At 44.2% G+C, this 27,307-nt stretch overlaps 1 protein-coding gene across 1 annotated transcript in view; it reads right to left on the bottom strand.

Moving 5' to 3' along the window:
* CHST13 (carbohydrate sulfotransferase 13) overlaps positions 1-19,400 on the bottom strand; it is a 45,713-nt gene extending 26,313 nt beyond the window's left edge. The window contains exon 1 of the mRNA XM_079964583.1: positions 19,074-19,400. Within this exon, the coding sequence (XP_079820709.1) occupies positions 19,074-19,167 (94 nt within the window). The 5' untranslated portion in view covers positions 19,168-19,400. The remainder of the gene's footprint in view (positions 1-19,073) is intronic.
* Positions 19,401-27,307: the final 7,907 nt, after the last annotated feature.

Here is a 27,307-nt window from a genome sequence, read left to right as displayed (position 1 = left end):
AGTCACTGGTTCATATGCAGCCATCCAGCAAACAGCAGTAAAAAGTTAGAACTCTCTTCCCTCAATTCATTTAAAATTATTTCTTTGGGGGGGGGCAAAAAGAAAGCAGCAAGTCCAGTTGAAAGAGAGCAGAAAGAGGGGTGGGGAAGTAGCACCTAAAGGAAATTATTATAACCACAGTGGGTGCCAATGTAGTGCAGCCTCTGATGGAGGTGGAACAAAGCCATTGTGGCTAGTAACCATTGATAAATAGCCTTATCTTCCTTTTCCCCCTTCTAAATTCGCTTTTAAACCACCCAAATTGGTGGCCATCACTACTACCTCTGGTGGGAGTAAATTCCATAGTTTTGTGAAACTTCTTGTGAACTATGGAGATGTAAAAAGGTACCCCTGCCCATACGGGCCAGTTGTGACCGACTCTAGGGTTGCGCACTCATCTCGCTCAAGAGGCCGGGAGCCGGCACCTTCCGAAGACACATCCGGGTCACGTGGCCAGCGTGACGAAGCTGAAAATGGCGAGCCAGCACCAGTGCCGCACACGGAAACGCGTTTACCTTCCCGCTATAAAGTGGTACCTATTTATCTACTTGCACTTAGGGGTGCTTTCGAACTGCTAGGAGGGCAGGAGCTGGGACCGAACGACGGGAGCTCACCCCACTGCGGGGATTCGAACCGCCAACCATATGATCAGCAAGTCCTAGGCACTGAGGTTTTACCCACAGCGCCACCCACGTCTCATGGAGATGTAGGGCACAATAATCATACATCTCTCTCTTTTCTTTTACTCTGTGGAGCAATGCCTATGGTCAATATAGGCACCCTCCCTACTCCAAAGAATAATATATGTATTTAAGAAAAAGCCATTTAAATCGGGGGTGGAGAACACTGTCAGAATTCAAAATCCATATGGTTTTTGTATGAAAGATCCAGAAGCAGGAGACTGGGTTCCTGAAAATGAATTCTGCACTCCTATTTCATTTTTTTTTTTCCATATAGATCCCTCCAGAGAACTCCTTTCATAAAGCAAAAAAACGTTTTCTGTCCCAGGGCCAATTCTGACGTACTGTTAGTTATTCCTGGCAGTATAATTTTTGGAGACTGTGGTCAGCTATATGATGTGCTCCTACCAGGAGACGCATTCACTGTTAACAAATTTAACAGGCATCGAGACAGAAGAAAAATAAATGCCAACAACCACAGCTAAGTCATCTCAAAGAGCTGGGTTCCATTTTTTTTTTTTTTTTATGTGACTGCTAAGTTGAAAACTCTTCTTTTCCACTGCTCTCAGGGACAGGAAACAGTCTGGATGAAGCTCATTAGAGCATCAAATAACTGTCCTTAGCTTTTAATTTCCTTGCCTCTGAATTTCAGTCTTGGCCACTTTCTGAAACTCACATTTTATTCTATTTTAAAATAACATACAGCTATATGCAAATATTTGTGATTGAAGAAAAGCAATTAAACCAATTCCAGATGTGTTAAAAGTAACATTTAGAAGGAACTAAAAACTTCAAGTCTGCCATTTCCAAATTTGTTTGCTTTGGGCAAGACGCAATAGCCCATGTCATCAGATAAAACTCTCATTATGTGCAATGAACTTATTGCTTTTCTTTTATACTTTTGACAGTAATCAATGCATATGCCATTTCACCCTTTCCTCAAATAGAGAGTCTGTTTCCTGCTAAGCAAAAGGTAAATGAAAATTTTGCAGAAAAAAATTATAAATACCTGGAGTGCCAGCTTAGCTTGTGCCTGGCAAAATACTCAACACTGCCCACTTTTTGCTCTTTGTGGTATCTGCACCTGGCAAAGGTTCAAATCGAATTTTTTTTTTTGGGGGGGGGGCAAAGTGTGAGACCCTGTGGCCATTAGCAACTTTGCACCTGAGCTTTTTCTTTTTTTTCCAGTGTCCAGATGCCAGTAAGGAAATCCTCCACATTTTGAGAATCATAAATGCATTTGTTTGGGGATTTGTGTTAGAAATTCAGGCTGTTCGCAGACAGACATTTATTGTGCAATTTGAGCTGCTTATACACACACTACTTCTTCTTCTTCTTCTTCTTCTTCTTTTTTTTGCAGCATCCACACAATGTTGTCATCAACCTGATAGCCTATACTTTTTAAAAAAAAATTATTCGGATTTCTCCTTACCTTAGAAAACCCAATGAATAAAAGTAACCTGTTGTACATCTGGATTCACTGATGACATTTAGATTTGTTACAGCATGCATTTATTTATTGACGACGACGATGGTGGTGGTGGTGTCACTTCTCTTTGCTCCAGCCCTTCTACTATGATCTTCTGATGTTCCCTCAACTTCAGGCAGCTGATTATTCCATGAGTGGTTTTCTGTGCAACTGAGAAAAGAGTTCAATGCCCAGCTAGGTGAGCAAAACCTGGTGTGTGCATCTCTTTCCCATGAAATCGCCACCTTGCCCCTTTTAGGAGTCCTGTTCGTGGGATCCACACAATTATGCCACACTCCTAAGTGGGAGTCACTTAAATGTTCTCCCAGCTGTATCAAAACTGATCACGAATATGGGGTGCTTAATGTTGGCTGGGAGAATAAAAGACCCCTCAGAGATTGAGTGGGACCCTGAGCAGGTAAACTGCCATCGCTTGTCTCAGGAAGGCTGGTCTGACAGAACACATCATCTTATCTTTTATAGAAAGAAGCTGGAGCAACCATGGAAAACAGAAAATTTGAGCCCGGACTTGAAAATGTAAACCATATCACAAAAAGCTTTGCAGTAATTAAATGATAAATCCATCCTGTATTTTTAAAGTTTTGGTGTGCAAGCACACAAAATGGGTGAGCTTTCTGCCCAGAAATTATGCAGTGTTCATAGCTATTCATTTATACACCAACTTGATCACAGCACACCCGAGAGATTCTTTGAAGTTTTGAACATTTGCAATATCTAATTTCAGAACTATTTCAGAGTTCAGGAAAACAAACACACAGGAAAAGGGCAAAAATAAGAGTTCACTGTGATTGGTTTGCATGCCTCAGATCAGACAGTCTCTTTTCAGTCAAGAGAATTTGTTTGGGGGTGGGACGCCTGGCTTTTCCACTGAATACTGTTGTCACTGTTTTGCATCCTGTTCCAACCATGGCAGGCCAACATATGCCATATATTGTGACCTGCTCTGGACTGGACCTATTTTATTTTGCAGTTCTAGGCAGAATGCAAAACCAAAAGCTTAACTGAGCTATTGCTGGCTGGTGGTTGATGGGCTAATCCTTACCAGAGACCTACTAGTAGAGCACAGCTGGGGAACCTGTGGCCGTCCAGATGCCATTGGACTCCAACTCCCATCAGCCCCACACAATCTTGGCTAATGGTCAGTGCTGATTGGGGTAGTAGTTCAGTAGAGCAGTGTTTCCCAACCTTGGGCCTCCAGCTGTTTTTGAACTACAACTCCCACCATCCCTGACTAGCAAGACCAGTGGCAAGGGATGATGGGAATTGTAGTCCAAAAACAGCTGGAGGCCCAAGGTTGGGAAACACTGCAGTAGAGGTTAGGCAGCCACCTGCTGGGACTGCTCCAGCTCTGGGGATATTCTGTTTGAAGTTGGGTGTTGGACTAGATAGTCTACAAGACCCTCTTCCATCTAGCTCTATGATTTGACCCTTAAATGGCACCAGCAACATGCAAAGACCCTTGGTTGGCCTAATACTGACATTGTCCAAATATGGATTCTGGAACATCCTATTATCAATACTAAGGAAAACTTGGCTTCCATTTGCACTCCTGTAGTGTGGTTTTGCTGGAAAAGGATACCTGAAAGATGGAATTAAGGGTTGGAAGCATAAAATGACTGGCGATGATTGTCACTGTGAAGAGTGAAAAAAATGTGTATATATCAGGATTAGTTGGGCTTTGATCACTTGCTCTGAACTTGACCTGTGGTAAATCCTAATTAAGCCAGACAGTTTCCTTACCTTAATCCGATTCAATTGGGTTAAGGAACAATGACATTAAAATCAGCTGGTATTATTCACTACAAAAAGTGTCTGTGACCTGAGGAAACCCAGCTGCCAGAATGTATTTTCTAATGGCTTGGAAATTCAGTGGAGGTAGACATCTCAGTAGGGGAGCTTTCCCTGTTTTAATATAGAGGGGGGAAAGGGAGGAGAGGGAGGAGAACTGCAGCTGTGAAATGCCTTTTCACCAATTCTGCTAGCTTTGAATAAAGGCTTGCTGTGGCTGGCTCCATATATACTGGTGACGACCCAACAGAATCAGGCTCCCTTAATGAGCTTAAGTGCAGCTAAGGCTGAGTTACGATAGTAAACTATGGAATGCATCCCCACATTCAAAAGTAAAGGTTCTAGACTTCATGGGCATTGAGGTCAGTCAGAAGTAGTGATGGCAAAAGTGCCAAGATCGGGAATATGCATGTCTTTGGGACTTCCTTTGCCCCTCAAATTATGGTGTTTTCCCATCCATTTTGTCTAACTAGCTGATTCAACTTCTGTTTGAGCCAGAGTCTTGCCCCTGCTGCATTCAGGGAGTCCTCCATCTCCCACTCTTTAACCCATTCTGATGGCTACTAACATAAGCAACAAAGCAGCATGGGTCAAACTCGCGGGAGGATCCCTCAAGCAACACTCAAACATTTCATAAGGCAATACAAGTCATTGCGAGGTGTTTTCTCCCTCCATGCCTGGATTTGGACTTAAAAGACAAAGGGAAAGTGTTGGCTTATGGAGAGCCAAGTTGTAAGCAAGCACAACCTATGACATTGCACAACATCATTGATCATGTCTGTTAAAGCATTGACCTTAGCTTCCCATTTCCTGGCTCTATAGAGCTTGAACCAACATGAGATAGCCTTAAGTCTAATCATAGATCACTGAATAATAGTACATGCAGGATATTATTATTATTACTTTATGGAGAGCACTCAAATGCATACAAGTCCCCACCTGCAGTATGAAGTGATTCAGCCTGAAAACAGGTTTACTACCTCACTGAGAACTAAGCACATGTTGCTGTTGGTTAAAGGAGACTCCAGTTTCCAAGCCATCAGTACTAGTTACCTGGATGCATGCACACCTGGCCTCCAAAAGGAAGTCCCAAAGACGTGTACAGAGCCAAGTCAGCACTTTTGCCAGTGCGCCTGCAAACCACTTTCACTGTTTCTCATTATGGGATACAAACATATCGTTCTAGCCAAATGGCCTGAAAGTAAGGGGAGATATATCAGAGTTGAAGGTTTAAACCTGCTATAAATCTTGAACTGAAAAATCCAGAGACCTGTCACAAAAGCCTGCCAGAATTCCAGAACAGAAGATGCAAGAGCACACCACCTGGAATCCACTCAACCAAATCAAGACAAAGTCCACCTTTGTCCCCAGAGCAGCAAGGTGCCCTATCACCAGATGTGGATGCAGAAGGACTTCATTATTGTTTATGTTTTGCTTTCCTCATCCAGCACTTGACAGAGGACTTGGTGCATTGAACCAGCATCTCTGGGGGGGTTTTAATGGTTGTATCAACATCTGTGATATTGAAAGAGTCCCTCCTGCTTACCAAGCTACAGGGTGATCTCCAAAAACTGGTCTTCTGCATTAAATCCCTGAAGAGCTGCTTGGCCATGGATGGAATCAGCAGCATATGGAAGAGAGCGGCACAGCGTGCTCAACCCACAAATGCTTAAGTAAGTATGCTTCCTTTGTGACATGGCTTTTGGATGTGTTGGTGCCAAAAATACCAAGGCTGCCAGTGGAGGCAAGGTGGAGGTATGGAGAGAAAGCAACAAACTTTGGTCTGGATACAACAGAGCAGGTTTTCCACAAAGGCAATGCCAGAGACCCACATGCAATTGTGCAGCAAGCTGTTTTTCCACAGACTCAGCACAAAAAGCTGGCCTCTGTCCAGAGGATCTAGTCTTGGACTATCTTGGATCTGAGAGCTTTCCACAATAATTCAAATTCTGTTCCATGTTCGTTTACTCTCTTATCCCAGCCTCAAATGCAGGCATTCAATCCTTTTATTCCTCCAGAGTAAAATGTGACCCACCTGCCTCTCCTCTAACAACTGCACAATTCATTCATGTTACTGCTTTCATACATCACCAAATTAATTCAAGGAACTCCCAAGGTCACACGCACAAGTGGGAGAAACACATTTCCCCTGATGATGTATTGCTCACAGCCTGGCGTTCCTCAGAGGGCTGAGCAAGCCTGGTTGGCTTGTTTCTAGAGAGGCTGCCAGTTCCACATCTGGAACTGATAAATTCCAGCCCACGGTACAGCAACCAGATTATGGGAGAATGAAGATAGAGGCCTATCTTTTCCACATCTTCCCAGCGTATCTTCATTCCCTTTGGGTTGAGTGAATCACAAAGACTTTGCTGCATTTGAAGCGGAGATGAGACTGCTTGTTAAAATGACTAAGTAGTGTCATGGTTCCTTCTTCCGCACAGGGAATCCCGGGAATTTGAATTGTTTGGAGAAGGAGTATGAGAGGGATTGCTAACAAACTGCATTGCTGTTTGCTGTGCTTGCTAGTCTCTAGAACAGAATTTTATTTATGCTCTTTGTAGGTTTCTGTGAATAATACCAATAATTAAAAATTAAATAAGGGAAAATAACAGAAGGGGGGGTACTCAGCTGGGGAAATGTAGAATATTCTCCTTGAGCTTCAGGATGCAGACAGGGTGGCCATGTGCCCTACTATGCAGAGGAGAGTCCTTTGTTTGGAGATATGCTCTTTCTTGAATGGCTGTTCAGTCCAAACTGAGTTAAATAACCCTAAGAAGAGAGAGCAGGAGGGGCCTTGAAGTTGCCCAACAACACCTGGAGAGCCACAGGGTCTCCATCTTTGCCTTAGAACAGGGGTGGCCACTGTGACACCCTCCAGATGCCATTGAACTACAGCTTCCATCAGCCCTTACCAGAAGGGTTAATGGTCAAGGATGATGGGAGTTGAAAGCCAACAACATCTGCAGGGTAGCACATTAGCTACTTGACTTAGAACAATCAACTGCAAGAGGATGCTTATCACCTGATCCCTGCAATCTCAAAACAGAAGAATCCAGTGGCATCTTGGAGGGAGGGGAGGGAAGAGATGTTACAACCTCACACCATCTTGTAGTCAGCCAGTGGCCATTCTAAGGGCCAGCCCTGTTTATCTAGCTAGGGTAGGTCAGCTGTTGCAGGAGTTAAGGAGCATCTTATTCTTTTACTTTGTTATTAAAAACCTTTAATCTGTATACCTAAAATTTAAAATATACGTTCAAATTATTAGCAGAAACAAGTTTAATTTTTTTTAAAAAAATCAAAATATAAGTAAAACCAGCAATTTAAAATACACATTATAAAATGAAACTACAGCTTTACATGTCTTTGAGGGCTTGCCTAAACACACACACACACACACACAGAGAGAGAGAGAGAGAGAGAGAGAGAGAGAGAGTTTTTAGCAGGTGCCTAAAACTGGCTCCTGTCAGGAAGTCCCTGAGTATAAGTGCAATCGCGGTAAAATGTAGATTCCTTACAACTGCTCCTTTTTTCAGAGTCAAATAGCATGGGCCAGAGAGTCAAAACAAGGGTCTAGTGAATGTGCAAAGCTAATTCATGGACCTCTCCAAGTGTTTTCCGAAGTCCGGCTGGCTGAGCAGCTTTCCAGGCTTTGCGAGGTGTAAAGAAGTCTTGCAAGAGGGACGGATGTGAGATTTAGAGAAGCTTCAATCCCACCCCAAACACTGCAACAAGACAGCACAGTTCTAGCTGCCACTGCAAACAGAACATGTGGAGAGAGAAATGCACATGGAAAAACAAACCCGCTTGCTTGCTTCAATATTTGCAATGCTAAAATAGAAAGGCCGACAGACAGCTAGGACGTCCATGCCAAGCAATCCTCCAGCTATAACAGCTCCAAATACAAAGTCATTTCCAATAAAGGCTGCTGATCAGCAACAATTTTTTAAAAAATGTAATAAAATACAAGGGGCCATGTTTGGGACTGAGCAAAAGTTGGAAGGCCAGCACTTTTAGCTCTGTCCACTGACCAGCTTCACCCCAGTTAAGCCAAGACACTAAGAAAGATGTAATCCTCTCCTCCCCAACGTGAGCAGAGGCTTTAGCAGAACTTTTCCCCTCAGCTACTCTCTCTCTTTCAGAAACCAAAGACAAGAACCAATGGGAAGCAACCAGCTGAGATGAATAAAGGGAGAAAAGTTCTGTCACTGCTGGGAGAGGACATCTAAAGAAACCCGTTGCACAAGTTGTACCTAAGGAAACACTGGAAGCAAAAAATGGAAGAGAGAAGTTCTTTGGATTGCAGGCTATGTATGGGCACGTTTGGAACTTGGAGGTGGGAAAGGGAGGTGCTGTAGACTGGACAGGAAGCACCAGCATCAAGCTGTTCTAATCTGCCAGAGCTGAAAATTCGGAATCAAGCAAAAACTAATGATTAAAAAAAGAAAGATACACATGGGATTTTAATTTTTTTTTTTAAAAAAAAAATTTGGATCCCTACCTGCATTTCTTATTCATAACCCCTTCTACAGACATGGAAGGTAATTTGGGGGGTGGGCAGGAGAATGCCCTTGTGAATGACTGAATCTGGGATCTTGCACATGCAACGGATGTGCTCTGCCACTAAGCCAGGGGTCAGCAAACTTTTTCAGCAGGGGGCCAGTCCACTGTCCATCAGACCTTGTGAGGGGCTGGACTATATTTTGAAAAAAAAAATAAACAAATTCCTATGCCCCACAAATAACCCAGAGATGCATTTTAAATAAAAGGACACATTCTACTCATGTAAAAACACACTGATTCCCTGACCATCTGCGGGCCAGATTTAGAAGGCGATTGGGCCAGATCTGGCCCCTGGGCCTTAGTTTGCCTACCCATGCACTAAGCTATGGCCCTTTCCTCATGCTGCAAGCAAAGTAGTCATGGTCCAGGCCACATGCATACAGGAATGGGATCGATCGCTAAGCCTCTACTGCACCCCTATTGTTCAATGCTGAAGGAAGCTGTGGTCTCTGCAGAAATGAAATTCCAACATGTGTTATCCAGCGTTGCAGTTTCTGCTGACACGAGGACCTTCATTCAGCACAGCCCTTCTCTCTTCCCCCTCTCTCTAGCAACAGCTTCTCACATTACACGCATATGGGAAGCTAAGCTGACAAAAGGTCTGCAGCTGAAACAATTGAGTTTGAATAAGTAAAGAAAAAGAGGGCCTCTTAGAGTTTTGCACTTCTGCCTACTAGTCACAGGCAAAGAGAAATCTGTTCCATCACTGTTGTTGAACCAGATATGCTTATATATCTGCCAGTTGCCCAAAGACCCAAGACCTCCCAGCTGCCTGCAATCATTCATTCCTTCATTCTCTCCTTGTGTTTCTACCCCATCCTTCCTCCCAATGAGAGCACAGAGCAGAAAGCTATATAACCACTGGTGGAGGAACGGAGGGTGGAGGGAGCACACCGCCCCCAGCACCATTGGGGGGGGTACCACTGTGGCTGCCCCCCCAGACACGCACTGTGCACACACCCCACCGCACCGGGTGCCACACCCCCGTGGGCAGCACGCCACGCCCCAAGACACATGCCATGCCTCCAGGACACACGCCACACCCCCGCAGGCAGCATGTCACACCCCCGGGATGCACACCCCGCCCCGGTGGGCGACGTGCCACGCCCCCAGGATGCACGCCATGCCACCACGGAATGCATGCCAGCCACACCCCCACCTGCTCTCCACCCCCGGTGCCAGAGCATGCAGTTTTGCCACTGTATGTAACACAAGAATATTTTTTTCAAAACAAAAAACAACAACATTGACAGCAACATTAAAGACTATCACAATCTATAATCTCTTAATGGCAAACTTGGCTCGCCCAATTCTAGTTGATTTAGAGGTCTTGTCCAAGAAACCCACTTCCCCCAAAGATCAGACTTCTTGCAATAGGGGAAGTGAAAGGAAAAGACAGCGGAACATGTGGGATGGCACTTGCTTTGACTCACCGTCATCTAACCTCCATGCAAAGCAAATCGGAATTAACGCTTATTAAACAGTCAACTTCATCTAATCTCCCTGCAAACAAGTCAGGATAAATGCTCAACAAACAGGTCGTCCAAATGTGCCCGTATACAAAACAGCAGCATTGGCAAAAAGGTGGGTTACATTCCAAAGACCTAAGTAAACAGGAAAAAAACTTTTCACCTGGTACCTAAATGAAAACAACCAAAACTCATATGGGAGGCAGTTTTATAACTTGTGGGGAGCGACCCACTGAGAATTCCCTGCCATGCAGAAACTAAGACCAGAATAATAAGCAAAATTAATATGTGGGTTGCATTTCTGCAAGGAGATCTTGTTAGTTTGAATATTTGTATAGAACATCTGCAGGAGGAAAGGTTAGTGGTGGGCTTACCTTCCAGCAAGAAACATTGGAATGTGTGCAGCTGCTGGAGAAGGGTTAACTAAGCCTTTGCCCACCATTGCATCTCAGAATCAGGTATGTGACAGTCAGTGCAATGGCTTCCTGGGAAGCTCCCCACCCCCTCATATCTCTCTCTCTCTCTCTCTCTCTCTCTCTCTGTGTGTGTGTGTGTGTTTGCACATGCACATGTCATAAGAAGTTAGACTGCTCATTTGACTCTCAACAATCAGAAGTTGAGGATATCATAAGCAGAGAACTAATATGGCTAATTTACATAGAATATTTTCTACACTCTTGCAATGGCCTTGATCAATGAAAACTTTAACATGTGTGTGTGTGTGTGTGTGTGTGTGTGTGTGTGTGTGTGTGTATAAAAAACCCCTCACACTGTAACAAAGGGTTAGTTGCTACTGGTGGATAAGTAATTATCCCACAATAACCTCTCTTTGTTTAGCCTCTTACTCCTTATCTTAATAGGAAATTACATATTTAAAAGATGGGCATGATAATAAAAATGCACAGCTGAGTGCAAACAACAATGAATTTTGACAGAGGTCATTCTTTCACCATGGGGCTGTACTTCCAATCATATTCTTGAGGAAAACAGAGGTCAGCTGAGCAGATACACAGATGTCCAGAGGTACAGAAACACCTGCAGAATCAGGGCCAGAGCCAATGTGGCATGGTCTTGCTCCCTCCTTCTCCACACAGTTGTTCTAGGTGAAGAGCAAGTGACTAGGGTGAATGGGTTTGACTGGCAAAGCCCTTAAGCCAGGTTTGGGCACAAGGTACATTGGCACCTGCAGGCAGAATGCTGGATGAATTGCAGTAGATCAGAAAGTGTTGCTGACGTCCAATCGTTTATGAACAGCAACAGAAAAAGGGCTCAAGTTGTGTGATTAGAATTTTATATTTAGTTTATCCCCATGTCTGGTTCATGTGCTGTTATAGGTAACTGGCTCCACCCCATGAGCCACCATTTTGTATCTGGTTTCTTTCCCAAACTACTATTCTCCCACTGTGAACTTGCTCCAGCGGGTATGCCTCTCTAACAAAACTAGCAAACAAAAACAAAGTAGATCTTGCAAGCTTGAAATCCATGCACTCATGACCTAAGTAGCCCATGTGCAACAGAATCCTATATCCTGATTTTGAAGAAGTTCAGGGGCTGACCTCTGGAGGCTGCTGGACTACAGTGGTCACACTTGCTGCAACTGACAGGAATCTGCACTCTCAACATCTGCTAGCATTATCAGCCATGCACACCATGAGACAGATGCACAAATGACACATTTAGAATTGGTGCCCAACCTCTGGGGCTGGTGGGATATCGTTCTGCAGCCTATTGAATTTATCTAGCTTTGCAAACATTTTAACCACTTTTTAATCTTATCCATTTTGTATCAGAATTGAAAGGCAACAGTGTAAACTGCCCCCAATCACTCAATGGCACCTCACTGATGCTTTCAGCCTCTGTAGTGATACTGCAGGAGAGCGCCACATCCTTCCTACAAATTATCAGAAGGGTGAAACTGTGTGGAAAAACTGCTGTAGACATAATTAACTGATAAAGAGAGGGAGAGAGCCCTGCCTCTCAGTTCAGTTTTCACGTTTTGCATTTTAAAACAGGCACAGCTGGGATTGAGCTCAGAGAGAGAGGAGACTCAAGTGCACTGTTTCCTCTGAGCATCTCACACCAGAAGGGCTTCCCTACCTCTTGGTTGTGACCCTCACATGCCTCAATTGTTGCCCCACTGCAAAATAACAAAAACCAGGACTGCAGAATTTCATTAGCAGACTCACTCCATAGGATTGCGCACTCTTCAGATCAAAGAGTCAGGTTGCTAGTCAGGAGATTCTGGGCTTAAAGCTATCTGCATCAAGGCAGGGCAGAGCCCTAAACAGATCAGTGGGTGGAGCAGTTTCCTGCAACATTCCCAGAAAAGCTGCATCTGTCCAATGCACAGAAATTGCTACTTAGCTTCTTCTCTACACATTAATAGCCCTGGCTGGTGGCTAATGGTTTGTCTACAACTTGGAATTGGTGTATTGTTTATTAACTGATCAAAGGGATGCGGATGGCGCTGTGGTCTAAACCACTGAGCCTCTTGGGCTTGCCATTCAGAAGGTCTGCAGTTAAAATCCCCGTGACAGGGTGCGCTCCCGCTGACAGTCCCAGCTCCTGCACGCCAAAAAAAGTACAAGTAGATAAATAGGTACAGCTCCAGTGGGAAGGTAAACGGTGTTTCCGTGCACTGCTCTGGTTTCGGTGTTCCGTTGCACCAGAAACGGCTTAGTCATGCTGGCCACATGACCCAGAAAAACTGTCTGTGGACAAACACCCTCGGCCTGTAAAGCGAGATGAGCGCCACAATCCCAGAGTTGTCTGCGACTGGACTTAACTGTCAGGGGTCTTTTACCTTTTTTTACCTTTTATTAACTGATCAAGGGAATGGGGCAACTCCCCCATGAGGAAAAGTTACAGCATTTGGGGCATTTTAATTTAGAAGAGAGGTGAGTACAGTGTGACATGATAGAAGCACAAAAAGTGTATGCATGGCATTGGGAAAATGGATACAGAATAGTTTTTCTCGCTCTCTCATGACACTAGGACTGGTGGGGGACACCTAATGAAGCTGAGCATTGGTAGATTCAGGACAGACAAAATAAAGTACTTCACACTGTTAAATTATGAAATTTGCTTCCACAGGAGATAATGGCAGCCACCAACATGCATGGCCTTAACAGGGGCTTAGACAATTCCGTGAAGGTAGAGGCTACCAATGGCTGCTAGCCATGATGGCTATGTTCTACCTTCACTGCCACAAGCAGTGCGCTTTTGAATATCAGCTTCTAGAAATAGCAGGAAAGTGTGCCACTATAATAACAGGATGCTGGCCTGGATGGGCTACTGGTCTGATCCAGCAAGCTCTTCTTAGGTTCTTAATATACAGTAATATATAGTAAACGTCACACACACACACACACACACACACACACACACTTGGCTTACTCAGTGGACAATTCTATGCTGCACACGGCTGAGTGAGTTTTTTTAAAGCTTGTAAATAATAGTTACTGGCCTACTAAAAACCTAAATAGTTGCAGGCCTGCTGCCCCACCCCCTGTCCCAAATAGCAATGCCCCATGAATTATGTTCACGCTTAATGGGAAATTCTACATTCAGCCTTTCTATCCAAATCAGGTTTACCCAAATAAACTTAACAATATTTTTTAAAACAAATGAGACAACTTTAAAAGGAAGTGAAAGCAAGAAGCTTGACAGGAAATGTGTGACAGGTTCACTTTGTTCTTTAATTCCCACCCCCACCCCCACCCCCTTTTGTGGTATTAAAGAAACCAAAAGCAGACAAGAATTTCCTCAGCTCGAAAGTAAGCCACTTCTGCTATCTGAAATGACAAAGAGTGTGTCGTTTTAAAAACTAGCTGAAATAAAAGCACCAAACTTTTTTTCCCCCAGGTGAAGACTTCCTGATATTTTAACTGAAAATATGTCAAATGGCAAACCACCGACTTTCAAAATGTGTGAACATTTCAGATAACTAGTAAGGTACAACAACAACAGCATGGATCAGAGAAAGCAAGGCCAGAGGCAAGAGAACATACATAGGAGGAAAGCTTAGGGGGCTCCAGAGTCTGCCTCCCCAGAAATGCTGCAAGGCTCAGTTTCAGGTTAGAAATGCACACGAAAGTTCTGCAAGACATGAACATGAAAATCAGGAGCAGGTGAAGGTTAGCCTAGCTGGCAAGATGCCTCTCCCAGAAAGCTCTTATACAGATCAGTTGGCCTACACTGCCACACTGTCAGGATCCAAAGTGTAGTTCCCCCAGTGTAGTCACATTCCTGCAGCCTGGTTTTGGAGCAAGCAAGGGCCTTGATGGCACTAATATAACACAGCTGATCTAGACCTGTGTCTGGGATCGGGACACGTCTTCTGTCCTCCAAAAGACTCAGAAGCAAACATGAACCAACTTAGTCATTCACCACTATCCATTACGGCTGAGTGATATCTGGTTTTCAACATTGTGATATAGCAATATATCATGATGTCTCAAATAAGGATGAAGCTATGTAGAGGCTTCACGGTTTTTCCTGCATCGTGAATTTTGCCGGCACCTGCTCTTGTGATTCGCTGCCCTCTGCATGAGACAGGGGACAGCTGAGCTGGCAGAGTTAATAGAGGCTGCAGCACTCAAGAGAAGCATTGGCTGGCTTCATAGTTTTTCCCCGCATTGTGATTTTTGCATAGCATACACAGACACACATCATGATTCACGATATATTGCTGGGTCAAAAATTATAAAACCAGTATCACAATATGGACTTCAAACCAGTTTGGGATAATATATTGATATATCACTCACCCCTACTATTCATTCACCTTCCTCCATACACTCTGCACCTCAACTGCACCATTTTATTTCATCACAGTAGCTTTCCCTTCCCTCAAATGGGTACTTCTGTTTATCTTTAAACCTACTGGGAAGTGGCTTGCAGAATTCTTTATCTTTTCATTAAAAAACAAACCGTGTTATGAATTGGAGCTCGCTTTCCTTCAACAACATTATTTATCACCTTCCACAAACTTCTTAAGTAACTGTTAAAGATAAATGCAAACAAATAAATTTAAAAAACAACACCAGGTAGCTACGCCCTTGGCAAACATGCATTCAGCCAGCTGAGGAAGTTTGTTGAAATACACATGGCTTTTGTTTTTGTAAAGTACAGAGAGTGGGCAGCTGTCCTATCTCAACAGATATCCCAGTACAGTTTTCTCAAAACTGTAGCCCTTATCCAATAGGCCTTATATGATGCTTCAATAGTAAGTTTAAAGCACAGAGTGACCTATTCAAATTCTAGGATACTCATCCAGCTAATTTCTATATTTTCAACAAACACAATAAAATGGAAATGCCACCTTTCAATCCATCATGGTAAAAAACAAATCTGTGAACATTTAGGTCAACTTAATGTTGGCTGAGAGTGCCCTGCGGGACCCTGGCATATTGTTGAATCATAAGCATTATGCATGCATGTTTCTCTGAAAATAATAAGCAACATACTTTCTAGTAAAGGTGCAGGAAACATGCAAGAAAATTATACCTCTTCTTGGCTTCGCATTGTTTGGCTGTTCAGCTGAAAACATTAATTTGGAGAATAATCAATCAATTAACTGGCCACAGAATTTGACTCAGTTTTTAATTTGAGTGGGCCCTCTGTCAGTTTATTCGCTGCAGACAGCCTCATCATCCATCATCTGAATTCTTGGGCCGTGACTTTCCAGAAAAGAAAAGATCTATGCTTTCATTACACAAGAGAAATTGCTGCCTTCATAAAACAGCCAGAGAACATCTTGAAATAGCTCATTAAATATAGCAGGAGTCAAAGAAGTTAAACCCTAATTCACTGAAATGCCTGCTTCTAGTCATATAGCCTTTAACCCTCCTTTAAAAAATAGGGCTGCAATCATATACACACCTATCTGGGAACAAGCTCCACTGAAGTCAATGGGACTTACCCCTACGCTGTGCTTAAGCCTCATTGAAAGCAATGTAACAGACAGAGTAGAGTAGGCTAGTGCTTCTGAATGTGTGCTTAAAGTTACCTGGACTGCACCCATCTCAAGGACGACTTCTGTCCCAGGCCTCAGAATATAAATACAAGGTGTGAATTTACACTGGTTCCAAATTGTTCTGCTGAAGTCAGATGCAGCTAAGGGCAAACATGTGTGAAATACATTTCTGTGTGCAGACTCCCAGCTTCAGAAGTGTGCTGTGTGCATGTTCCTGAAGGGGTAAAACCTCATCCAATAGGATGGATTGCAGTCAACGGCCAATGAGCTGTTGTGGGATTGAGAAGATTCATTCTCAGTGGGGAAAGGAATGGCTACCGTTCTCCACATTGAAAGGACTTCCCATGCATTTTCTCTCCCTTTAGCCCTGCTGGAAGCTTCAGGATTCAATCTATCCACACTGCCCAGAGGTGGCTGATGCTATGGCTAATAATCTGCTAGATATAGCATTATCAGGTCACTATAAAATAAGGTTACCAGATTTTTTTCCAGTGAATCCAGGGGCACTTTTCAACTCCCTACTAAATGGATGGATTTTGTCAGGGGACTGATTTGTAAATCCAGGGACTGTCCCCGGGAAATGGGGATGTCTGGTAACCGTTCTATAAAAACATGTTTTAGCCCACTGATGTATATATGCACAGAGTTCAGAAACTACCTCTATTTTAGAACCATTCAACTTGAATATATATGTGTGCTTTCTCACTTGCACCATTTTGTTACTGTGTGCTGATCCCCACCACCAGAAGTAGTTCAGTAATAAAGGGAAGCAAGTTGGCTAAAATAGCTATACAGTACATACTACTCTTTTTGATGAGGAGCAACATACTGCTAGGATAGAAGCTCAAAAGCAGCAGGCACAAAGCCACTCTGATATCCTTTACCTGCTACCTGTGAGTAAGCACCACTGAATTCTGTGGGATACCTGAGGAAACACACAGTCAGTTCCATCTCTGCTACAGATGCACTGCATCACACTGGTACCTATGCCAAGACCAGCTTCAAAACGCAGTTTTGTTTGCAGTAAGCATAGTTTGTGTGTCACAACCCACTGCAAAAATGTGCATTGATGAAGAACATGATCTTAGCTAGAAAATATGTAATATCTCAGAGTGAGTTGCCCTGGGCTATTTCTTTGATTCCACTTAAGAAGGATTTTCCAGCAAGTTGGTATTTGCTTACTTAAGTTTTTTTACGTACCTGGCATTAAGATGCACCCATTCTGCGGTTCAGAAAATTCAGCACATATCTGACTGAATGTTTCCACAAACAGAAGGCACGGCTAATCTCACAGATCTAGAGTTGCTTCGTATTCATATTTTTTCAGTGAAATATGGACTTAGGACTCTGATCCTCCATGGCTATGATCCTCATAAATTTACAGTGGTATCTCGGGTTAAGTACTTAATTCGTTCCGGAGGTCTGTTCTTAACCTGAAGCACCACTTTAGCTAATGGGGCCTGCTGCTGCTGCTGCGCCGCCGCTGTAGCACGATTTCTGTTCTCATCCTGAAGCAAAGTTCTTAACCTGAAGCACTATTTCTGGGTTAGTGGAGTCTGTAACCTGAAGCATATGTAACCTGAGGTACCACTGTACTTGGAAGTATGTTCCAACAAAAAACATTGCGGCTTGCTTAAATAAATATGTTGAAGGCCTACTTAAATTAAGAGGAGTCAGCACATTTGCATTCCTCTGTGACCCTCTGTTTATCCAGGGAAGTAGGACCTGGAATGAAGACTTTCCCCACAGCAACCTCTACACTCTCAAACTCACTGCCCAGGAAGGCCTACCTAGAAACCACTTGAGGAAAGGCTGTGGCTCAGGGGTAGAGCATTTACCTTGTAAGCAGAAGGTCACAGATTCAATCCTCAGCATCTCCAGGTAGGGCTCAGGGAAATTCCTGTCTGAAACCCTTGAGAGCTGCTGCCAGTCAGTGTAGACAATACTGAACTAGATAGACCAATTGACTGACTCAGTGTAAGGAAGTTTCTTTTCTATCTTCACACCATAAAAAGGACTTCTCCGGGTATTGACTTCCTGTTGACCATTGACTCAGGATGAAAGTGAATCCCACACTTAAGTATTTTCCACTAAAATCAATGGGCTTAAATGTACTAAAGTTACTGGAAATGTTTGGGGCATTGTTCAGCTACTCTATTTTTCAAAGCTACTGTGTAAAGCCAATCCTATGTTTTTTCATTGAGTTCAATGGGACTTAACACCCAACTAGGCATGCATAGGAATAAAGTCTGAATTGCACCATTTTTTATTGACCTGAGGCTGTTTTAAACCTACCTTTAAGAGTATTGTTTTAAAAACAAACCAGCAGCTGATTGACAGACTCGTTAATAAAAAAAACACCTGACATTACATTCAGTCATCTCTCTTTTTAATGGGCAGCTTGCTTCTCTCAGACAACTATAGGACAACAATTTCCAGAAAGGAAGCTGTGTTAGGAGACAACCCTACACATTTAGCCTAAATAAAGCCCTTAAAATGTTAATTGTTTATCATGGCCTTTGGAAGCCAATTAATATTAAATTACAACTTGGATTTTGTTTTCAAGCTAGCTGGGTTATTTTTCTTTTATTTCATGGCATGCTGGTGCGAGCACCTTGGATGGAAATGGATTTTAAATGTTAATAACTTCATTCCGGAGTTGGGTTTCCTTCTGTCAACCGCTTGGAGAAGCGGTCGAGAAAGTGGTCTCAAAAGTTAAACAAAATAAGCACGGCTGCTATCCTACTTCCACATATGCTCGGGAGTAAGCCCCATTGCCTTCACCGAGACTTACTTCCGAGTAGACCCCGTACAGCGGCGCTGCCAGGTTTGCACTCTTGGGTTTGCTGCTGCCAAGATGACTTGTAGAAAGTCACCTTAAAAGAGGAGCAGCTGCCGAAGTTTGCTGGGAAGCCCAAACACCCAGCAAAGCCCCAACTTGATCGAGAGAGAGGGGAGAAGAAAAGGCGCCTTGAGAAGGGAAGCGACGAGGCGCATCGGCGGAGGGCGGGCGGGCGGGCGAGCGGGGCCGGCTCGAGGACCTTTGCCTGCGGGGTGAATGTTTAACTCACCTGGGTTGGAGCTGCTCTGGAAGTAGAAGACGACGAGGAGCAGAGAGCCCAGGCAAGTGGCCAGGACCATCCGCTGCCCCCTGCTCTGCCTCATCCTGGCGCCTAGAGGGCATCCCCCGGGGCCGCGGCGGCGAGGGAGTCGCGCGGAGTCGCCAGAGAGTCACGGCGGCTCCTCATGGCCCGGGCTTCGCGCAGCTACCGCTGTGGCTGGCGGCGTCGCTGCGGGCGCCTCCCGACGCCCAGCTCCTCCGGCCGCCGGCTCTGCCTCTCCGGCGCGAAGCGAGAGCAGCACAGCGCGGTCCCTCAGGGCAAAGGGAAACCTCGGCGCGGGGCAGGGCCAGACTAAGGCGGCGCGGGGCGGGGGGGGGGGGGAGAGAGAGAGAGAGAGACAGCGGGAGAGGGCGTCGAAGGGAGGCGCGCCGCCCTCCCACACCTTTCCTTTCCCTCCCCGCCCGGCTACTGACGCTTCTCGCCTAGGGGATCAGGCGGGCGGAGTAAAGCGAGCGGAAGCTCGTTGCGCGGCTCGTTCGGGACGTGCGGAAGGCGGCTCCCCCCCCCCCTTTCCTGCCCCGTGGATGCGTCCGGCTGAAAGGGGAGTCGCCAGGCGCGCGCCCAGCTGCGGCTTTCCTTTCCCAAGCCGCGTACCTGTGTCAGGTCCCGCTTGAGTTGGGGGCGGTTCTTTTATACTCGTCAAGAAAGGCGGGGCCGCCTCTGAGCATGGGAAGAGTTCTTCTTGGCGCGATTTAGTAGGCACAGCCGTTCGTCCCTACGCGTCGAGGTTTAGCCTTCAGGGCAAGGGCAAGAAGAGTAGGACGTGGGGGTGGATTCGGGGAGGGTGTGGGGAACTTTCGGACCTCCGGATGTTGCTGAACTACGACTCCCATCAGCCCCAGGCAGCGCAGACCGTGGCCGTGGAGGATGGGAGTTTTTAGTTAAACAGCACCTGCATTCGTGGCTGAAACCCTGGAGACCCACAGACAATGATGAGGTAGATGGGTCTTTGGTCCAGCATGGTATAAGGTAGCTTATTGGTGAATGGCTCTTCAGATTCTGCTTGAGGACGTCTGGTGAAGATGCTCTATTTGGACTTCCCACAGGGAATTGATCTAGAACAGTTCCTCAGGAGGTGGTGGACTTTCTTGGAGGTTTTAAGCAGAGCTTGGATGGCCACCTGTCATGGATGCTTTAGCTGAGATTCCTGCACTGCAGGGAGTTGGACTAGATCAGGCATATCCAAAGTCTGTTTCGGGGGCCTAATCTGACCCACCGGTCAGTTTAATCCGGCCCCTGTGGCAGTTTATTTCCTGGGGTAAAATCCTAAAAAAAACCAAAACCCTCAACAACTTGAACCCTAAAAAAGCTCAACAACTTTAACAACTTTGGTCATCCCTCATGGCCCTTCACTTCATCAAATCTGGCCCTCTTTGAAAAAAGTTTGGACACCGCTGGACTAGATGAACCTCAGGCTCCCCTCCAACTCTACAATTCTATCTCCAAATCTATGGCTTTTGATTGTGCAGTCAAACCTTGGTTTTCGAACGTCTTGGCTGCCAAATGTTTTGGAAGCCGATCGCCGAAAACCCAGAAGTGAATGCTTCCATTTTCAAACACACCTTGGAAGTAAAAAACTGAGGTTCCACTGTACTGCTATTCAGTGAGATGGGGAACCTGTGACCCTCCAGACATTGCTGGACTACAGCTCCCACCCTCCATGACCCTGGTCTGTGTTGCCTGGGGCTGATGGGAGTTGGAGTTCAAGAGCCCTTGGAGGGCCACAGCTTCCCCACACATGGTCTGCAGAGCAACAACTTGCTGGGAAGTGGAATCCAACTAGTCTCAAAGCCTTTGCCCTTAAACCCTTTGTCCCTTAGTCAAATACTTGGTCAAACCTTTTGTCCCTTAGTCTCTTAAACCTTTGCCGTTGCTTCATCTGAGAGGTGATTCCTGCTTAATTCTATAGGCCTATTTTCAGACTTGGCATTGCATCTCCTCCAGACAATATGGCAGGCCTTTGACTAAACCATCTATGCAGGGTTTCCCAAACTTTTTTGGACTACAACTCCAACCATCCCTAGCTAGCAGGACCAGTGGTCAGGGATGATGGGGATCTTAGGCCCCAAACAGCTGGATATCAAAGTTTGGGAAACACTGATCTATGGCATTTTAAACTGTGAGGGTATGGTGTGTAATTTTGTGTTTTTATATTGTAAACCGCCCTGTGATCTTCAGATGAAGGGCAGTATAGAAATTTAATAAATAAGAAGAATAACCTTGTTACTGAGCATTTTCTCTGATTTGCTTGTTATATGACAATTAAATTGATCCTTGTCTCATCCTGTTTTGCTTGTGTGGTGTTTACACATTGATCATTCATCTATCCCACTTTTCACCACGCTATTTATTGGCAGGCAGATCACCATGGTAACCAACTTACCTCCACCTGTAGGGTAGAAGGGGAAATTCATGCTGCTTAGGTGCACGGAGAGCTTAAGAGTTTTTTGGAGGAAAATGTTTTGCTTTGCGCTTTCCAATCCTTTGCTGTTTACCCAGATGTAACTCCCACTGAGTAAGTGTGCACTGAAGCCTTAGAGTTGCTGCTCTTCCTTTGTGGCTCTATCTAAGTCATACTCCCAAGCAGACTCACTGAAAGAATGGGCTTGTTCATCATTACGACAAACTTAAACCCACTGATTTCAAAGTACTTGTTTGAATATGACTTCATTACTGTGAATCTGGCACTGCCTGCCTATGTGCTCTCGCTTCTGTGTTCAACCCACAGTAACTTTATAACAGTGAGAAAAGAGATTTCAATAGAGCCATAAGCCTCCAGTGTGTTTTCTCCTCTGAAATAAAGTCTGCCCCAATTTTTCCACTGCTTGTGGAAGAGAGTGGGTGCAGCAATATCCTTTCTGATATCCTTGGCCAGGTCTAAAGCATCTGTGGCATTGTATGGGGACAGAGGAATTCTGCAAGAGCAAAAACAATGATTCAGCTGGCTGTTTGTGATGAGAAAAATCAAAGCAGGTTATGTAAACCGGACAGAAGAACCAGACTGTTTGCCTTCAATCTTTGTACTATGACCTTGGTAGTCTCAGGAAAGTCCCCCCCCCCCCAACATTTCTAAAAGAAATGAATGTGAAAGCCATGAAATGCCCTCTCCATAATGCTGCAAACACAGATCTCTCTATTTTTGGGTAAAGGTGGCTTTCATGGGGTCTGTGTGTAAGGGCTTCATTGGTATTGTATATATTATATTTACACCCCACTTTTCTTTCAGTGACCTCAGTAGATTGTATAGTAGTTGTTTAATCACTTGTGTTCATTTGTGGATTTGAATATTCATACCCTGATTCCCCACCTTTCCCAGCCAAAAGGATGTACACATGGCCTGATGTCATTAAAATCAAATGCACTTTAAAAAAAATGATAAATTTTAAAAAAGCAACCTATCAAAACAAACAAGCAGATGATAAAAACTTCTTTTACTTGCAGTAAAAAGAACAACCAACAAATATGAGCGTAGCCAGGATTTATGGTGGGGGATGGGGAGGCTTCATGGGGAGGCAGAACCTCAGCTAAGTATTTTTATTGATTTACTTGATTTAGGGGGGCTACGACCATGACAACAAAACAGCAGAAAGACAGAAACCAGTACAACAGACAGGGAAGGTGCTACCTTCTTATTCAAAGAACCTCATTCCTTCCTGTAGCATTAAAAAATGAGCAGAGTGGGTAGAATTGCATTTTCCTCAGGAGGAAGTTCCAAAGTTTTGTGCCCACTGTTAAAAAGGCCCTGCGTAGCACTACTGCCTCACTCCCCAGAGCTGCTTTTCTGAAGATCTTAAAGCATGGAGTACTCCTGTCACAGAAAGCATAATGTTATATATTTGTCCAGTATATAATTTCCTTTCATCCTCATTGCCATCCAGTGAAGTGGGCTAAATGATGACTTCTGAAGACTCTCAAATGAGCCTTATATCTGTATTAGAAACTGAAGCTAGCTCTTTTCAGTCCATCAAGAGCAGGTGTAAGTGCTGTAAGCATTCCTTAAAAATCCACATTGCATATGAGACTGATTGCTCTCCCTGCTCAGATCCTGTTTACTGTGGCTGAGCCTCTCCAACACTGAACACACACTTCTTAAACATAACCGCACTTCATTAGATGCCGGGGACGGATCCCATCAATCCATCCACTGTGAACAGAGAGCTGGAAAGAGCTTCTATCTGTGATCAGATGCTTTATTTGCATGGAGGGGGGAGGGCATGCCCAGACCATGTTGTGGCCCTCTCCCCCCCCCACTGCCATTTTGTGCTATGCTGTACCCCAACAGCAGCGACAGCACTTGCTTGAAATTCAACATGTTCTTACATGACATCTGGCACGCTGCTAATTAAGAAGGTCTATCAGTAGCTTCCTCTAAAAAGGTAAAGGTAAAGGACTGCTGACGGTTAAGTCCAGTCAGAGACGACTCTGGGGTTGCAGCACTCATCTCACTTTACAGGCCAAGGGAGCTGACGTTTGTCCACAGACAGTATTTCTGGGTCATGTGGTCAGCATGACTAAGCCACTTCTGGCGTAACGGAGCACCGAAACCAGAGCAGTGCACGGAAACACTGTTTACCTTCCCGCCACAGCAGTACCTATTTATCTACTTGCACTTTTGGACGTACTTTCGAACTGCTAGGTTGGCAGGAGCTGGGACCAAGCAACGGGAGCTCACCCCGTCACAGGATTCGAACCACCGACCTTCTGATTGGCAAGCCCAAGAGGCTCAGTGGTTTAGACCACAGCGCCACCCGCGTCCCTTTTAACTTCCTCTGTACTCATTCTAACAAAATATTTTGCTTTTCCGGCTCATGATCACAGTGGCCTGGTTCACACATCACAGTCAGCCAAACTATGGCTTATGCAGACCACATGAATGTGTGGACTGCTCTGAGGACCTTGAAGCTACTTTGCTTCTCTCTAGCTTAGCTTAGCATGGGGGGGGGGAGAGAGAGAGAGAGCAGTAAGCTCCTCTCTTAGAGCCCACACATTCATGTCTTAGCAACCCAGAGGCTGGCTTAGCGATGTGTGAATGCAGTAGAATACCAGAGCTGTTTCAGAGGTGAGCAGGCTGCATGCATTTATTTCCACCCCTTTTAGTGCTGCCAGAAAGAACTTTTTTTTCTGACAGTATTTTGATTTCACACCTAGATGTCAAACCTTTTCGCCTGACTAAACAAATTGCCTTTCAAAAAATTTGCATTTTTATAAGAGTGCCATCTGCTGAAATCCAAGCAACAATGCAGTTTACAGGAATGTTGTCTGCGGTTACCCCCGGGAGAATCGTATTGATACAGTTAAAAGTTTTATTATCTGTGCAATGTCCGGTAAGTGCTTATGGGAATGAAGGAATGACACCTCATCTTTCAAAGCAATGCTTGGCATTTCAATCAGTAATTTGAACTGGATTGATTGAGCCCTATCACAATAGGCCTGGGCATAATTCCCCCCCTGCCTATTTGAAGGGGTCTGTTATACAGTACTTTCAAGTGGAAAATACATGTGCTTTCACATCCAGTTCAATGGGGAGAGCAAGTCTATGTGTCTTGTGTTTACAGGAGCATCACCTTACAATCCTCTTGGGTGTTCAAAGCTTAGAAACCTATAAAACAGGACTCCACATGTGCATTATTGAATCCATAAAGGGTCATGAGATGGAGACAACAGTATCTACCATAAAAAGATTCAGAATCCAAACAATCCCAGGTAGCCATGAGCATAAATCTCAGCAGCTTTAGGAATACAGTGGGATTTGCCATAAATGCAAGCAATATCGGTTTCTGCAGTATGTTCAGTGTTGCCAACTTTTGTCTTGTTCTGCCAGTTTCAGATTTTTTCAGAACCATATGATTTGTTTCATACAGAGAAATAATTCTATTTGCTGTTATGGATTTTCTTTTTTAAGAAAAAGATCCTAAGCACGTTCAAGTGAGACCTACTGAAATCATTGCTCTTGGCTGAATGTTTTTTTGAGGCAATGCTAGTGCCTTTTAAGTATCCTTTCCTGCTTGGATAATGGAGATTGTACATTTTTAAAAGTGGGCAGGGGAGAAACCTAAAGGCAAGCAATCTTTGAACATCAGCAGAATGCCTTTCACTTGCAAGATGAAGCACGTTCTGTTCTGTGTGAAATGAGTCTGAGGTCACAATGCTTCTGAGTACATGTGTGGTGCACTTGATATCTGTAATGTAAACAAAGATTGCCACTAAGGGCTTATCTACACATAGCTTTCCTCTGCACTTTCCAGGCACAATCGAAACTTGAAAGCTCCATGTCCAAGAGTGGTTTTTCCCCCTCCCTCCAAAAACCCATTCTTTAAAGCTCAGTCGAAGCAAATGGCAATCTGCAGAAAACCTTAATTGACGTTTGCTCTGATTCAGCTGTAAAGAGCAGGTTTTGTGGGGGAAATCTCAGGGCAAAAACCCACACACACAAACCACCACTTGGACACAGAGCGTTAAAGCACAGACCTCTGCCTGGAAAGATCTGGGCAAAAGGTCAATGTGGATAAGCCCTGTGAATGGGCAGGAAACTACCGTACCTTGACAAAACATACCTTATTCTAGGGGTATAACAGAAATAATGTATACCTATAAAGTTGTTTTGGTTGTATATGTTTCTCTTTTGGTAAATGACCAGGAGGAGGATGAAACTGGCAACCAATAACTTGCCAACTTTAAACTTTTTTTTTTTTTTTTTTTGAAGGGGGAAGGAACAGTAAGTTTAGATTCAGCATGCTGATTCAAGGCCAGTGATATTGTAGAACTGCTGACACATCTGTTTAGGAATAGAAATTTAAAGCTACATGCTGTTTAACAAAAAGCCTTCTGAATCATGCTTCGGAAAATATCCCTGGAAAGTGTTTGACACAGGCTGGATGCTTAGGGTTATTCAATGACAGGTTGGTCATTTCCAAAATAGATTTTGGGAAATCAATCATTTCTACCTCTTTAGCTTTTTTGGTAGTGCAATTAAAAATAAAAACCAGATGCTTTATTTTTCAAAGCAAGGCTAGGGTGGGATGAAGCCAAATTACAGGCTGTTGAATTCCTCCCTGCATGAGGTGCTCACATCTGCTTGAAACATATTCTATTTTATAGCACAGAAACCATCTTAATAGAGCTGCTGGCAAGTGCCATTTACATTTTAAAATGTAACACTGCAGATTTTAAAAATCAAGATGTCCACATCATGGAGAATTTAATCATGTTAAAAAGCCACTCCTGCTCAAGAATTTTTTATTAGTTTCTGGATAGCATCAGACAATTATATTGTTGCATGCCATCCCAATTCTCTGAGCGGTGTGAGATTACTGGGCTTCCAGGCGCTTATTCAGAATTAGAATTAGGGCTTCATCAGAATTAGGGTCAGCAGAGAAGGTGGTGCTCACAGCAATAAAGGGGCTCACAGCATTAACACCCCAAGAAGGTCTTGCTTCTCCCATAGCCTTGGATCCCAGCAGAAATTAGCAATGGCTCTGTCTCTTAGCTGCCCAGCATGCTTCTAGCTGCTAGCTCACACACCTCTGGTCTTTGTCTTTCTCATTAACAGACAGTTGAGGGAAGCCCCGCCCCCATCCATTTTACTTCTGGCACAGAGCCACTTCCTTTGTTACCTTAATGACCCATACTTCAGCCATTACCTCACCAGGAAATGGCCTGGCTATTCCAGCAATTGAATCCTTGTTGGAGCCAGGAATTACATGGAACACAGGCAAGCAGCATACAGGCTGCCCAACCCCCACAGAAAACCTCACAGCAATATAAAAATGCCTACGATTTCTATGAAGCCTGAGAGAGTTCAAAGTTTGTAGGAAATCACCCCAAACTTCAGCTAAATTAAATGAAAGCATGACAAAATGTTTAAATTTCTACAATGGTGCTTATAACTTATTAGTATCTTGACTTAATAGCAAGAATATGTTTTTAGAGTAATGGAAATTGAGACCGAGCTGTCTTTTATTATACCAATAAACAGTGTTAGGGTATGAGTGCTGGCTATGCTTTCCCCAGATTTGCAACTGAGTAAAACAGATGTACTCAGATGTACTTTCTTCCAATTCAAACACTGCCAGTTTTGCTGAAACCCCCCAACTTTAAGCTGTCTTTGAACAAGAAAACCAGTGACTTGTATTGGAAGTTGCACATCTGTTTGAGTTTGCGGCAATATGTATTCAGCAACTTTC

This window comes from Podarcis cretensis (assembly GCF_951804945.1).
Source record: "Podarcis cretensis genome assembly, chromosome: 2".
NCBI classification, from domain to species: domain Eukaryota; kingdom Metazoa; phylum Chordata; class Lepidosauria; order Squamata; family Lacertidae; genus Podarcis; species Podarcis cretensis.
Note: the sequence above shows the minus strand (reverse complement) of the source record. Positions and strands in the feature narration are given on the sequence as shown.